General features: G+C 34.8%; 1 protein-coding gene across 16 annotated transcripts in view; it reads right to left on the reverse strand.

Moving 5' to 3' along the window:
• Positions 1-572: 572 nt before the first annotated feature.
• Positions 573-16,647, reverse strand: part of ppfibp1b (PPFIA binding protein 1b) — a 197,045-nt gene continuing 180,970 nt past the window's right edge. For all 16 annotated transcript variants that reach the window (XM_039761651.1, XM_039761655.1, XM_039761659.1 and 13 more), the window contains 8 exons: positions 11,532-11,643; positions 11,333-11,421; positions 5,934-6,056; positions 4,978-5,103; positions 4,093-4,281; positions 3,295-3,471; positions 2,873-2,938; positions 573-1,894 (listed from right to left, as the gene is read on the reverse strand). In XM_039761651.1, coding sequence (XP_039617585.1) covers positions 1,808-1,894; positions 2,873-2,938; positions 3,295-3,471; positions 4,093-4,281; positions 4,978-5,103; positions 5,934-6,056; positions 11,333-11,421; positions 11,532-11,643 — 969 coding nt within the window. In that variant the 3' untranslated portion in view covers positions 573-1,807. The remainder of the gene's footprint in view (positions 1,895-2,872; positions 2,939-3,294; positions 3,472-4,092; positions 4,282-4,977; positions 5,104-5,933; positions 6,057-11,332; positions 11,422-11,531; positions 11,644-16,647) is intronic.

A 16,647-nucleotide genomic window follows, 5' to 3' on the forward strand; every position in this document is an offset into this window, starting at 1 on the left:
CAAAACAAAAATAAAACAAAGATGTTATGTAAATATAAATATCACACTGCTATGTTTTTATGAATGCAGAATAAGAGAAAAAAAGACATGCTAATTAAATTAGATTAAACAAAGGTAAAATGCTTGACTGATCATGAAACTGGTCAGTACAAAACATGTAGCTACAGTATGAGAATGATTGCTCTATCCTACTTTAAAATTATGTGAACTGCACAAGTGATTATTGATATTTGCACAATGGTACCACATTACAAGTCTTCAAACACTGATTGTTAACTCAGATGTGTCAACCATAGTTGAAAATTCATAATCTATTCATCAATAATGCAGCTTGAGGAAGAAAAGGCAAGCGTGATTAAACAAAAAAAAAAACTTTAAAATAAATAAAATGTAACAAGGTAGTACATAAAAAGCCTCACGTAAAAAATTTTTTTAATATTTTAGTACATAGGCTACTTTAAACTTGAAATTTACCTAACATTATAAAGCAAGTATTAATTTCTTAAAATTTATTATAAACAATAATTTCTTTGCCAAGGTAGTTAAAAAAGCAATAAGTACAAATCTGTCAGTAGTTTTATAAATAAGAATTTGTAAATATTTTGCTTTATTAAGACATCACAGTGAATATACAACAGGAGTTCTGTGTCTTAAGGTTTTTACAGAACAGCTACAGTCAGGCACTGTAATAAGAAAGTATAAATAACATGCAAAAATAAAATACAAATATTTCTGCTCATACATGAATTACATCCGCATGGTGGTGCATTTGAAAAAAGTGTTGATGTTTTTAGTAATAAATACATGCACAAATACAGCAGTAAGTTTAATGCTCTGCTGGTGAAAGGGCCTTTGTTGACAAAAATAAAAAATTTTATTTCAATACAACAAAATTCTTATAAAAATCTGTAATATGCAAAGCAGACCATTATAGAAGATGTGGCTTACTGACAATTCTATCCTCACATATAATGCAGTGATTTACTTTGAAAGACTGCATTCTATAGTAAATTCTAAGTATCACTTTTCCTTTAAGTCTATATGTTAATGTTTATTAGTCCAAATATTCATGAAAAATAGTCATACTTGAAATTTGGCACGCAACTTCCATTCTGCACAGCATTTGACCCCTGAAATGATCATTTTGCAAACTAAACAGACATCATGTAGTTGAATACTTTATTATGACAACAGAAGGAAAAAAAAAGGATGACAGCCTCAATTATGATATACACAGCATCTAAAATGTACTTTTCTGTTCAAAATGATTCCGTTGTTGCTCCAGTTACACTTAAGTGCAGGTGAATTAGCTGTCAGTAGCTGGTTAAGTAAGTAGTTTTCTTCATAGTCGTATATATATATAAAAAAAAAAAAAGTATAAAAAGTTGTATATCCAGAAACCAGCTGGCACATAAACAGATCTTGCTGTATTAAAATCTTGATTTTGTTGTATACCAAGCATTCATCCATTTTACTTGTTGGTTTATGATGTTATTAAAAAATAATATCCCATTTTATCGTTGTAGCAAGTCAATACAGCAAATAAGTATTTAAGCAGGTCAAAATTCCTTCTTGCATATATATATTTCCCCACCAGGAAAAACATCTTAACCATATTACAAATGAGAATAAAGACATTAGATGCTCCACTTTTAAATACAATCCGGTATTTGTAACATGCAACGCCTGTTTTTACAGTCTGTACAGGGGGCACTATAATAGTGAGGACTAATTTACATTTAAATAATTTTCATTCACAGCCATTTTTGTTTTTTTATTAGTAATTGCAATTCACTGAATTTCTTTGTCACACATTTGAGTCTTCATCCATTACACTGGAACTTGGAGAACACGTAGAAAGCTCTTTGAAAAACTCGTCTTCTTTCAGCATGCTCTGAAATAAGAATAAATCCATGATGTAAAACATTCTGTGCTCAAATCAACCCACTGATTTTTTTACTGTAAATTATACATTAATACTAAAAATTATCACAGGAACATGTCAGACACCAATTAACAATATACAGCACCTAGACAACAAATGTAGCGTGTGATAATCAAGAAGTAGGAATGAAGAATATCAAAGGAATGTTCCAGATCAGTAAGGGGGATTTAAGACGCTTTCATCTTGGGTTAAAATGTGGCATACAACAGCTTTATAGATCCAGATTCCTGGGTTTGAATCATGGACTTGGTCATGGTTTATGTGGAGTTAAGACATTTTTTCTCCAAGCACTTTCTATAGTATTTCCATCCACTTATAATAAAAGTTGAATAAACATTATCCTGGGCCAGTGATTTAATTCATTTAACTTCTTTCTTTAGTATATGAATTCCCTGTTGATATGGGTAAGTACTTGTCTTCTTCATGGTTAAAAATGACAGAAAATATAAACTGAGAGAATCTGCTATTTCCATTTCAGTATATTTTACTTCTCCACTTAACCTTGATTTTTATTTTATTTTATTTTTTTTAAACAACTCTAATGCTGAAAGATACTTCTAAATAAGCATTTCATTTTCTGACTAAGCCAAAAATCATTATAAATTCTGCTTGGCAGGCAAGATGGAGCCATTGCTAGTACTATAAAAAGTAAAACCTGTTACTAGTCAGGCCCTACTGAATAAGCTGCATATTTGTAAAAGGAAGAGTCCTTAGAAGTACATGAATAGGAAGGAGTCAAAAATGTGCATGTGTATGATCTACTAATTAATAGTCATCTAACCACTACCAGCAAAAATATTAATATTGTATATAGCATATTGCAATGAAATGTCACCAGGTTCACGAGATGTTTACAGGTACTTGCAGCCTGTCATACAGTTTAGCTTTTGCTGCCAAATCCAATATATTAAAAAAAACTAAACTTACTGTCAAGTTATTAATGCCTTCAGAAAATGCTCCAATTTGTCTGACTGTACCTTCAGAGTCTTCCATCTAAATGAGAAAATGTGAATTTTGACCAAGTTGTTAATGTTATTGCTGTTACAAAAGAGTGAAAAGTAAACTGAACTTTACATACTTTCAGCCATGACAACTGTGACAAAAAAAATCGTAGTTGTTTGCAGCAAGGAATCCCAAGATGCCTGGGTCTCTTTATTGGTCCCACCCATTCAGCTGTTTTGATATAGCCATACAAGACCATGATCACTCTACCATTGGGGTTTTCTTTAAATGATTCCTTGCTTGGATTCTTTCCACTGACTTGTAGTAAGTCCAAATCAACACTTTTATTTATTTTTTTAAATTTTCTACATTTGAAATGGGATGGAAAACCTTTTTCTTTTTGTTACCTGTTCCAGACGGTCTAGGTCGTCATCATATAAACGAAGCTCCATGCCACGCTTATATCCTTTATGAAAACTACTTTGTACAGGTGAGGCCAAATCCATTGGGCAAACATACTCTTCACCATCATCTTGCTTCTTTTTCCGGAGACTCCCAAATGTTCCAAATGCAAGCTTTCTGGGCTAAAAGAAGGAAAACAAAAGCTTTTCACACAAATTTTGAAACCGGTTGCTTTCAATAACCCAGCCAGCATACTCAAGTCTTTAAACTATTATTACTTTAGTTGTAATGACACCAGGTGCATTTGATGAAGCCCATAAAAAAAGAAAACACAATTCATATATAAAACATATGGGCAAAAACACTGACATATTTATTAAATCACTGCAAAAAACACTAAGGTCAATATGTCAAGTTCAGATATATGACAATTTGGCAGTAAGAGCAGTTATGAAGCCTGGCAATCCTGTTCTTGGGGAGTCCTAAGAAAAGGATGGAGAGGAAACTGGGGTGGGGGCGCATAAAAGACCTACCATACACCTTCTAGGGTACATTTGCATAGAGGCAGGAAATCCAGTGCTACTGACAACATTACAAACATTTGCTGTATCAAACAACTCATATTTAGATTTCAGGCAAGAGTAAAGGGATACAACAAATAGGAACTCAGATTCACATTTATTATGGCAATAGTCTAGGCCCAAAAAAAGTATGGAACAAATACATGGAATTTAAATGACAAGCCATATTGTGCAGCACTGAAGGTTTGTGAAAAGTCCCATTTTTAAGACTGTAGTTCTTACCTTAACCTTTGCAGTAGCTGTGAGCAGAGTGTAATCAGGAGACTCCATGCACTCCTGTTTCTGTTTTTGGGCTTCAGAGCCAATAAGCAAATTGAAATGAGTGGCCAGGTGACGTCTAAGCAGAGTTTTGGTAGGTGGAATGTTTAAGAGCAGAGCCAAAGTTTCAACATTGAATCGAGGCTCCAGCACCTAAAGGGAATAAAAACACAACTTATTGAATTGTTTGTACAAAAAAAAAAACTCTTCAACTCTGACACATTTTCAAATTCAAAAGCAAACTGCTTGAAAAGATTTTTTTTATTTTACCACTCCTTCCTTAAGCAAAGAAAATGTTACAGATGCTGCTTCACTGATTTCACAACACATTCAATACCACTGATATTATGTATTTGCAAAGTTTTAATGTAATAAAAAGTTTACCTTGTGGGTGGTACCACAAGATAAAAAAGGTAAAGCAATTCTTTATTATAACAGTCACCAATAACTATGAGAATTCATGTAATTTACATTTAGAAATTAAGACATGTATGAATAATCCATTACAAAGAACAGGTGTAGTACTAGGGTGTTGTACCATGTTAACCATTATGATTGTAGCGACAAGTCAAGCAAAATAACACCTTTTATTTGGCTAAACTAAAAAGATTAAAATATCTTGCCTGAAGAAGGGGCCAGAATTGCCTCGAAAGCTTGCATATTTTAATCTTTTTCAGTTAACCAAGAAAAAGTGTCATTTTACTTGACTTGTCACTAAAGAACAGGTGAAATGTGAATCTTCAGGAGGTAATACCCTTAAAAAAAACAAATAAATGAATGATGTATAAATGTTATAATTGTCAGTTTTCTCCCAGCTGTGCCTGCAGATGATGCACTACCAGGTCTTACCATTAATCCTCCATGTACTCCACTTCCTCTTAAATTTGGGGCATATTCAGCCAAATCCACTGACCGCAACCACTCCATTACACGGTGATTTGTCCACTGTGAGATTTCTGCTGGAGTGATATTGTTCTAAAGAATTCACAAAGAGAAGAGATAATAAAGTCTGGTGTGGTTTTCCAAATCACAATATGAATATTAGAAATGCATCACAATTGCACTGCATAAACAACGGTAATTTAGCCTGAAGCTTTAATGGCTCATGGCATGTAAGCAGTGTAAAATGATTATGGTGGTCACCTTTTCTGGTATGTCCTGCTTTGCAGTTTATGCAAACGTTTGCAGACAGCAGCCTTGCCAAGCACGTGGAAGATGTTAATATACCATCACTGATTTATTTTAAAAGGTAGAAATTATGTAAGCCCAACAATAAATATTATATAGTATATTGTAACGCTGACACAATATATGTACAAATGAAGAAATCCAAATGATTAGGTGCTGAAGTAATGGAAATTGAGTCATGGGCTGCTTACTTCTTGTGCCTTCATTACTAAAATGCCACTATACAGTCCTAAGAGTGAAGTCATGACTAGAACTACTAGACCTTACAATTCTGTAAAAATCACTAAAAAATGGATGAAAGAACAGACACACACTACAATTAAATTGTCCTGATAAAATTTTAAAAGCCGAGCTATGCAATTAAAGAGGAAAACACTCGGGAGTTAAGCAACAAACTATAAATTTGACATTTGCTACAACATGCCAACAAGTTGTAAATACCAATTCAAACAGATTTGTTTTTGTTTACCAATAAGCAGGAAGGAAGACAATTTCTGGTCTCTAAGAAGCACATCTGGATTTCAACCAGTTTTTTTATGCTTGCCTAATAGCACACTAAAAATAACATAAATACACATTCCCCCAAAGTTACTTCAAAAACCACATGTTCCTTTTACCTCATCTGAAGGACGCCTTCGCAAGCAGTTGGGCTCGTAGTTATTAAGGCGTAGAACTTGAATCGCTCTCTTAATGCTCAAGTGATGAAGTACACTTCCAACTTTTAAGGAGAGCAAATCATCCTGAAATTAGATATAAGCTTTACAAAAGCCATATGCACACACACAAACTACACACATTGGATTTATACTTCTTTCTATAATGCCTGCTTTTAGAAAGCCTTTTTAGAATGCCTTTCACATATGCAAAGAACAAACACTTTCAGATGAGAATAATGGAAATAGAAGTCAAAAAATTATTGCTTACATAATGCTTATATCAGAAGTATTACAAACTAAATTAAATAATAACACAGGTAAAGTCAGAGCAAAAATAAGAAACAGAAAACAAACAGAAACAATACATTATGTAACTGTATGAGGAGAGCATTGGTAACAACGACACAGTCATAGTAATAATGAAAGTGAGGCCAAGGAGTCAATCGTAAGTTAAATGACCTGAAGTACAGACAGCTTCTAAGCTGCACAGTCCGCAGATTCAATACCTTTTTAGGTGTCCTTTCTAAAGTCTAAGGGGGATACAAACATTCATGGAACATACAGATTAATTAAGAGTACTGCCAAGGTTTCAGTGTCAGGGCATCAAATCTGGCAGTCAGGAGTGTGATGATACAGAATGTTACTGAGCCCTTCTGGTGCAAGGTCAGAAAAAGCTTTGAATGTTTGCAAGTTGAAGACACTGGGGACCAGTGAATTTTATTTATGGTATAAGATGCACATTGTGTATTATAACTATCAATATTAAAAGTAGAGTATAATGTCCTGCATCGTGACCAATGTCAGACATCCATCCATCCTTTTTGATGCTCAAAATCTAGGTGACCTAAAAATTGTCCCAGCAGCAAAAAGCAGGAAAACTTGAGTCCCATTCAGTGACAGACCCACACTTGCTCTCCCAATCTGTTTTCTCACCCATTTACCAAGTTCATGGTCACAGAAAGCTAGTGTCCATCCTAGCAGTACTGTGTGCAAGATGGATATCAACACTGGATGGAGTACAAGTCTAACAGGGGGTACACTCTCACACAGATTCTGATGAAATATTAAGTCACTCAACATTCTGTGAATGTGTATTAGGAAGCAGAAAGAAATCCAACTGTACATAAACTCTGTTCAGAAGGATAAACAAATGTAAACAAATAAATAATGATTAATGTACTGTACATGACTTGAATATTTATTTTCATATAACATGAAGATCCCACGTAAAACATTGTCATCAATGCATCTGCCTTCATTCTGTATTTTTTATTCCTAAGGCTGACCAGACAAGTTCATCTTGGTGGGTGACGACCAACTCTTAAACCTTTACATCTCACTGCATTACTCTGGTTTAGCCAGAAGGAGCACTGGCCTGTCCTCTTCTCTTCTGAAATACAGTATAATGGGGTGTGCCTAGAGTGGAGTTTTTGCTCAAGCAACATAGCAAGGATCAGAAATTTTCCGAGAATTAATAAAATAAAGCATTTTTTCAAATATTGTATCTAAGGTGAATGTTGTGGGAAAAAAATAGTTTGTTTTCCCCAGAATGTATTAAATAGGTTCATAGCAAAAAAGTACACTTTTAGAAAATTTCAGCCAAATAATGGAACAAATCTGAACAGATGTTCAAATCAAATTCATAGAAGGTATTCTTTATTCTTTAATCAACAATAACGAAAACTACATACAGTAAGATATCTATAGTCTTAGTTTTGTTACGATAATTTTGTGTGAAGATTGTGATTTGTCCTAAAGTAGCATTCTCAGTTATGTGGATGATGGCTGAATCAAACGTGCTTTGGCAAAATGACAGGATGGTTACTTGTCTATGAAAAGACTTCTAAAAGATGTCCTGAGGAAAATAACAAATCTGAAAAAAATTGTTTTGTTTCTACTTCATGTAACATATTATGCAAGTTACCAGGTTCTGCACATTAAATGTGCTATACTGTAAGGTGGAGACTTTAAATGGTTATTTATGCCAAAACAAAAAAAATATGACTCCAGTTCTATAGAATTGAAAAGCTGCCTTGTCAGACATTCTTTTCACATGGCTGTACAGTAACTCAAAATACCAGCAGGAACTGCCTATTTTTCAGTGGATGAAGACATTAAGATTCATGCCTGTTTCATAATCTGTCTAGACCAGCAATCTTTTTAAAAAGAGTTTCTCAGTGCTTAAGTATGTCATGTCAAAACAGTAGAAACATGAAGATCCCAGTGTTGCCCTAGCATGAAAAGAATAGAGTAAGATATTTTGCATGTACAAACTAATATTAATAGTAATAAATAAATTAGTTGTATAGAATACCTTTTATTCATGTACATATTCTGATATAGAGCACAGGTAGTTTAAATGACTTCAATTTTTAGTCCATATAAAAATGAAAAAGCAACAGAAGGAGAAACATCTCATGGTTTAAAGAAACAATGCTTTAGAAACTTGGTTACAAGCTAGTATTTCAAATATAAAGTTCACGTGACACATGAAAATATACTCCTACTATGTACTGTTTGTACTTACACCTTTCTACTTACACAAACTTGTGGAAAAATACGTGCATCTTGCAGTAATTCTTTTACCTGTTTATTTGAAATATATTTTCCAAACAGACTAAGGTTCCTCTTGACCTATTCTTGCTCACCCTACCTACTGTATGTTAACACCTCAGATAGTGTCCTTAATAAAAACATGCACCTATTCCAATGAGAACTGTGTGTTTAGAAAACAAATTTTCCTTCACCTAATCACATTTCTTTAATGCACAGGTCTTAAAAAGCACTGCTGTAATGGTGGCACAATGTGGTGTACAGCATGTCACGGTTATCAAATGTTTGAATATCGTCACACAGAAGATTAAGGAAATGCTCCATTTTATTGATAAGTACCTGTTTTTCTAGCTAGGTGTGCTGCTGTAATTATTTTCTGACTTGGACAACCATATGCCTCAAGGGTGTGTCAGTAATGATAAACACACCGCCCACAAACCCACAGCAGGGGAAAACAAGCTTTACATTGGGTGTGCTCTTCTAAAGACTGCACTGCTTCAATAGCCAATCCACAATCTCAATGTGCCACCAGGGTCAATTAATCTTTAGTCAACTGGGCTTTACAACAGACAATGTCTACAGCAACTGAACATTCTTCAGGCAGAAAAAAAATAATGGGACAACGAAAATGCTGATTTTTAAAGTTCTTCAACTCAACCTGAAAAGGCCAACAAAGTGAAAAAGATGCACTTTTCATAATACTGTTTAATTAGGTGTACTGCAAACCTACAGAATACAGATTACGTATGTTCTAACAAAATTGGGATACATAGATTTTTCAATGAAACAATTGTGCAAAAAAAGTTATTTCAAATTTTGTATAAATATAAACTAAACTGCCAATCACTGCACAAGTTCATTTTCTCTTGATGGAATGAATTAGCTTTCAAAATACTTTATCATCACTTAACAGAATAGTATATAATGAGTTCCTCTTATGCATACAGTTGTATTTCAGGACAGAAAATCCAGAATTGTCATATACATATAAACAATGTAATTGTTACATGGTACAGATGGGATCACATTGATGTATTCTTTTATGTGCAACTAAAAATTTACCAAAAAAGCTCCCAAACAGAAAGTAGGAGTAGCACCAAAGTCGTCCATGCACCAATTCCTCTAAATAAACCAAATAACCAAACATAAAGGCACACACATCTAATCTAGTGTTTTAGTAACATTTTAAGCACTCTTGAAAGGCAATGTATGGCTACTACAATTACAACCTAAAGATAAAATGGCTTTTACACAATGTTGTAACTCTTCATATCTTGCCCTGTTCAAAACCACTCTAGTCTCCTCTCTTCCTCTACCTCACCCCTGAACAAAGTGCTTTTTTTACAGAATGCTAACATGAGCAGGCGTGTGCTCCAGTTATAAGTGGACTGGACAGCAGGCCAGTAAATGAAGGGCTGTGACATGCAGAACATTACAATTAGATTCAAGGCCAAACATTCAGAACAAGCTACAGCATACATTAGATTAAGCTAACAGCGTTATTATCCAGAACTAGAGAAATGCACTTTCTTTCCTTGATGGAAAAATCCAGAATAAATATATTTTGTACTTTTCTGTTAAATAAGAAATAACAAACCCCTAGAAATTAAGTGTTTTAATGAGTAACAAGAAGTGAACCTCCTAATATGAAATTTAGCCAACCACTCTGTGTTATCACTTTACTTTGGAACAGTGGCAGATGTTAAATGAGCTATGTAAAATGTCTGAAGAGCATTTTTCAAAAATATAAAAAGATCTTGGCCAAAACCCATCCATAGGGTGACCAGGGAGATCCTGTTTTTCCTTGACACATCCTCTGTTTTGATGCCTAAATTTACAAGATTCCTAAACTTGTCTGGGATCTCATTTTTCTTGTTACTTTGGGTGTGAATAAAACACAGACCAATATTCTTGTTTGTTGCAATGTTTTGAATCTGCACACAGTATAACTTGGTGCTGCGCATACAGTATACCAGATGTTGGTATCAAATGTGATGTGGGTTGTTTAAAGAAAAGAACGTGTGGCAGTTTGATTCCATTAACAGATATGTGGACCTAGCATAGCTCTTTAACAACGGAACACCAGAGTGTAATTACAAAATATGGCCAAATGAAGAATTAGAAATACCTGTGATTCTGAGCCGGACACAACAACTGTAAATCCTACTGTATTATCTGTATGTGTTAGTAGCAAATAAAAGCACTCACCATTTAGAACCTGATGCTCACTTGCACCTTTGCTTGCAATAAGTAATGCTGTGCTTGCACCACATTCTGGTGAAACTGCTCTGAGAGCACTTGAGATATAAAATATGGTGACACTGCCACTGATTGCAACTTTGGTGCTGTCAAAATATTGAACCTTTAAATTTAAAATCAGGCTGTTTGGTTTTCATCTTCTAAGCAAAAACTACCAGTATTAAAACAACACTTAAAACATGTACACCAAGAACTTTACATTGATAAATTTGTTTTAGATTCGAAAAAGTAACAAAGATCAACATTTTGGAGGCATGTCAATTACCCCTTTCCACTCCCACTCTTGATTTTTGAAAATCAAAATTTGGTCAACCCCACATATTCATGACTCTCCACAAAAAAATCCCAAAAAAACTAACACTGAAATGTTCCAAATAATTTTGTGTAGTGCAGTTGTTTCAGGAAAGGGAAAAAAAAGCATTTGTATGGAATATATAGCATTTTTTGTGACTTGAAAAAGACTTTAAAAAGTTTACAGAACAATCCATGTTTACGAGGATTTTACTGTTCAACAGTGAAATGAGCAGTTATTTTAAAGAGACACTTACAACAGTCATATAATGGAGCATTCTCCCATCTATCCTTGCTTCATCAAACTGAGTTTTGTACTGAGAAAGTCCAATGTCATCAAGCCATCCTAAAAATGAACATATTTGATTACCAAGGACCTCCTTTCTCATGACTTCTAGTTACTTGATTTTCCTGTTCACTTTATGATTTTGAATCTCTAGAACTGTACACACTTACGAGTCACCCAGTGGTAATCGAGCTTTCCTTTGTTGTCGTCCTCCTCTGAGCCAAGTGCTTGTAAAGCCAGCTGTAATTTTTTCCGATGTAAAGGATGTTTAAGTCCAAGCTCCTGTAGAAAAAGGGATGCCATAGAATTTACTACACTGGGTTCAAAAACATAACTGATGAAAAAATTGATAATTGATAGTTGATAATATAATGTTCCCGAATTGTGCATGTTCCAAACCAAATTCAAACAGCTCAACTAGGATTAAACTATAGCCTCAGTAAACAGTAGCAACCACTACACAATGTACAGAATTCCAAAGCAATAACCACATACTTTAAAAACTTTCAACACCAGAGGTTATCTAAATGTTTAAACAATATAAACATGACAGTGCAATATTAAGTCATTTCTGAAAATTGCATTTGCATCAACTACCTACTTTGACCTCATAGTATGAACAAGTGAACTAATATAATGCTGGCTTGAAAGGTGAACAGAAACGTCAAACCAAAAACAAGTAGTAGTTTACGTCCTTTTAATTAATAAAGAAAAATAAAGTCATTCAAGCATCGACAATCATTTGCCAGCCCATCTCTTCTCACCTAGACAGGTATAATCTAAAAATTAGAAACTTCTTCCTCCAAAAACCTAGATACAGTACCTGTAAGCCGCCCATCTTTGTCAAATAATCAGGCAGACAAAATTAAATACATATATTATATAAATAAAAACACGTGATTTTTAACTGCTGTAATTTATCTAACATGTTTTTTGTCAGCAATGGAAGGAGGGCACAGCTACACTAACCCAGCTGAGGTGCCCTGCTCTTTCAACTTTCACCAAATAACTTGATGGGCATGACAAAATTGTGTTCAAGACTTTGGTGCTGATTTATTGTTCTGACAGGACAGAACTTTCTGTGGTCTACAGGTTAGTGCATTATATTTCAAGCCCATGTTGACCAGCATTTAATGAACAATCTCTGTGTAGACTCTGTTTTAATGAACATCCATGTAAAATGGCAAATATTGATATACACCGATTAGTGCTGGGCGGTATACTGGTTCATACCGAAAACAGTTTTTTAATTTTGTTATGATATGGATTATTCTTATACCGCAACACCGGTTTAAATTGCCTAAACAACGTTCGGAACGTGGCACAGCAGGAAACTGGGGACTTTTTTCACTGCTACACCGCTAAACACATATGCAATGGAGTACATGTGGTAGTGGAGGTATTGTGCGGTGAAAATGGACAGAGAACATTGAGAAACTGAAGCTGTAGCAGACGATAAACTTGAACATGATGACACAGAAGAAATTTGGCCGAAAAAAAGGAGTCATGTCTGTTGCCTGGAGATACTTTGGTTTTAAAAGGTCGGATGTGGACCATTATGTCCAAATCTGTAAATACTGTTTCTATACTACTGGATAAGTCATGTAGGATGGCGGGTTTTGTTATGCTATATTGACCCTGCGATGTGCCGGCGTTCAGGATTTGCTCCCGCCTCGCACACAATGCTTGCTGGGATGGGCTCAAGCCTGAATGGATGGCATAATTAAACATGTATAGCAAAGATTTTTTAAATTTCTGAACACTCTGTGGTCTAAGTTTATAACTAGTTTTAATTTCACAAAGACGTTTTATCGTGTGGTGATTGGTTATGTGGAGAAAGAAAAAGGAAGGATAGGAGCTGAGGGTTTGGTACGTCGGATAGAGACAGCATGTATGCAATAAAGAAAGCCTGCTCAGAAGAACATCCATTGAATTCTGTGTTCGTGTCGCCGACCACCAGATCACGAACCCAACATTTACACAATACTTAAGTTAAACCTGTGCTATACCAATTCATACATCCAGGTTTTGGAGCCTCATCACACCTGCCACAAAGTTCTCTACACTGAACGTACACCTGGGGACCCCTTACTGTGAGGGAGCAGCACTACCGCCTTTTCAGAGAGCAGGAATATCATAAAGTGAATGTATTCTGTGCGGTGATCTCTGCCGGCGCCTCCTCTTAGTACAGAGAAAGACAGTTTAAGAAGCACGTAGCGATTAAAAACTGGGTTGAGGAACACAACACCAAGCATTTAATTTGCTACATAACTTATGATGGGATTTGATAAAATCTAGTAAATTAAACATTGATTTTAGGATGAAGTTTGGTTTACGACATTCTACTTTAATTATAAAATAAACTATGAGAATAAAGTGGAAATGTTGACTTTAATCTCGCCATATAGCTTTTTTCTTCTTCCCTGTGTCCGTATTTTTTTTTTTCCTTCACTGTGGCCCTAATACGATTCTGTAGGGCTATACCACAAATAGCATTATAAATGCAAGTTGCAGTTTTATTTATTATATATATATAGCTTAGCTTGAAGCAAGGTCCATATTAATGCAATTTGCCTTAATGATGGTTCAGTTGGTAAAGATGTCATCACCAAGTTGCACTTGTTTTATTTTATTTTTATTTGGTGAATACTGTGTAATGAATCTGGGCTTGAAGTCTTAAAGTAATAGTATTAATTACTGGAAGTTGCACTATTATTTATTTTATTATTATTTATCAGTATAAATATTATGCAGTTTAAATGATGGTAAAGTTGTTTAAAAAGTCACTAACGTGTCAGTGGACAGAGATTGTTAACATTAACAGAAAGTGTAGTTGGTTTCCAAAAAATATTTACTATTTATTCCTTTTCTAAGATATGTTCAGTGCAATATAACTTTTGACAAGCAGCTCTGGATATTTTACTAAGTCTAAATGCCTCTTTGGATGGTTGAAAATATGTTGTCAAAATTTTAGTTTAAGTTGTTTGCAAAATTTGTACAATAAAAAGGTTCTATATTTTGACTGCAACTGTCATGCAATGTGATTCCTTCTCTTCATTAGTGCCACCCCCTTGAAAACTATCACTTTATGGGGCCATGCAAACCTGTATTAATATTTGTGTGCACATTAAAATGTTTTTTTATACAATATACAATTCTTATGACAGTGGAATAGGTTATTCTTAGCCAGTCTACTGCAGTAATTGCAGTGGAAAATGTGGTTAACATCCAATCATGCATGGGAAAAAATACCGTTGAATACTGTGAAACCGGTATAATTTAGAAAAATACCGTGATAAAGAATTTTGGTAGTACCGCCCAGCTTACACCAACTGCTTATGGGATTTTAGTGGTAATTTCTAACAGTTTCTCTTTGTGGGTGTGAAGCATCCTTCCATTTACTTTCCAAACCAACTTATGTCATCATATAGGCTAAAAGAGAGCCTACATGACTGCATCAAATGCAAGGCAAGCATAAACTATGAACGAGGTGCTAGTCAATCATAGGCACACTTTCTCTCATCCAGTTTAGGGTCAACAGTCAACTTAATCTGTAGGTGTTTTGGAACAGTGAACAAAATGGGAGTATACTTGGAAAGAAAAAAAAAACTCCACAAGGAGTGAGTGGGATTGGGTAAAGAAAGAATCTATAACATTAAATATGTTTTACGTGCTTGCTTAATTAAAGTTATTGAGTACATAATACAACATGTATTGTCACATTCACTTTTATTCTTAATATATTTGGCCTGATTTACCAAGTTTTTTAAACTGACACTCTTGTGCACATCAAAAAATCACATTGTCACTACACCTAATATTTATCAGTTACAATTTTTTACATTTTTCAAAGTAATAACCAACTATTGTTGTAAGAGAGCAGGTATGGGAATATAAACAATGTGAAAGGAAAAAGTAACCAGACCAGGATGTCCTGGACATGTGACCTTCAGAGCAAAAGAACACAAAGTTGGCTATTCATGAATTTCAGTTTAACAGATGAAATAAAAGAATCATTTGCATTTCAAACGATTGGTCTCCAAGATAGTAAAACACCTAATACTGTAGAAATGTGAAGTACAGTGAGCTTTGCTAAATATTCAGTTAGTGGTGGGCCACAGAATTTTGCTTGCAAAACGTGTTTTCTTGAATTCAGTATTTAGTTCGACTTCTTGTTTTGCCAATTTGAGATCACAGTGACAATTCTCAGGTAAACTCATTCTGGGCTTTGCCTTGACCTTCACAAAATTAGAACATTACTTGACGATTTTAAATAATACAACTTTCTTCTGCTTCTTTAATGTATTGAGCTTCCTCATTTATGACTATAGCTACAGAATAAGATCATCTTCCATAATCTGATATAGAAGCATTTAACAAAAAGGGGAGCACATTAGTTTAAATGACATGAAAAATGCCTCCAATTTAGAAAAATGGGACATTATTAATGATCCTGGGAGAGAGTAATCTGATCTGTCCGCAATTTCCAGTCATAGCCTTCATTTCCAAAATCTTAGGCAGTCAGTGGAGCTCTCATATGAAGCCGATTGTCTAATTTGACATACCGAATGACTGAGACCAACTAGTCTGTGACTGGCTACAATAAAATCAAGCAGGGCCCTTTGAGTGTGAGAGTTCAGAACCAATGAGTGTTCATTGGGCAATACAATGTATAGAATATAGTTATGGAAGAATAAGGAACGTGCATGTTTTAAAATAGAAGAGAAGCATGTTTGTTTTGATGTCTTGTGTTTTATGGAAAGAATGGAAAAAATGAAAAAAAGGGCAGAGACTACAGCTGAATGAATTAAAGCTATTGACATTTCTCACAGCTTTGTTAGGCAGGATAGGGACTGTGGACCTTGCAAACAGAAGAGAGCGCACTATTGGCTGTCAGAAAAAGGGGTAAGCATGACTATACCAGAAGATCGGTGCTCAGTCAGTAAATGTGACATAGGCTATGATTTTTCAGTTGTGTAATTTGACATGGTGCAACGAGGAGGTCAGTCACTGTGTCTGGTAAATCTGACATACTCAATGACAAAAAGTCACATTATGTGACAAAAGGCTTAAGAAACTGCTTTCAACGTGAATGTACAGTGACTGCTTGCCCTCAGTAGTCTGAGGTAGTATAGCTGATGATATATGGTTAGCTGACAAATTCCTTTAAAAGGACTGGTATGATATTAAAATGCGACTGGCACAATGCTCGACAGCAAATGTGTGTGCGCCCATCTCTGTGGTTATGTAGCTGTGAAGCCACTGTGAACACAGATGGGTTAACAC

This window comes from Polypterus senegalus, chromosome 8, assembly GCF_016835505.1.
Source record: "Polypterus senegalus isolate Bchr_013 chromosome 8, ASM1683550v1, whole genome shotgun sequence".
NCBI lineage: Eukaryota > Metazoa > Chordata > Cladistia > Polypteriformes > Polypteridae > Polypterus > Polypterus senegalus.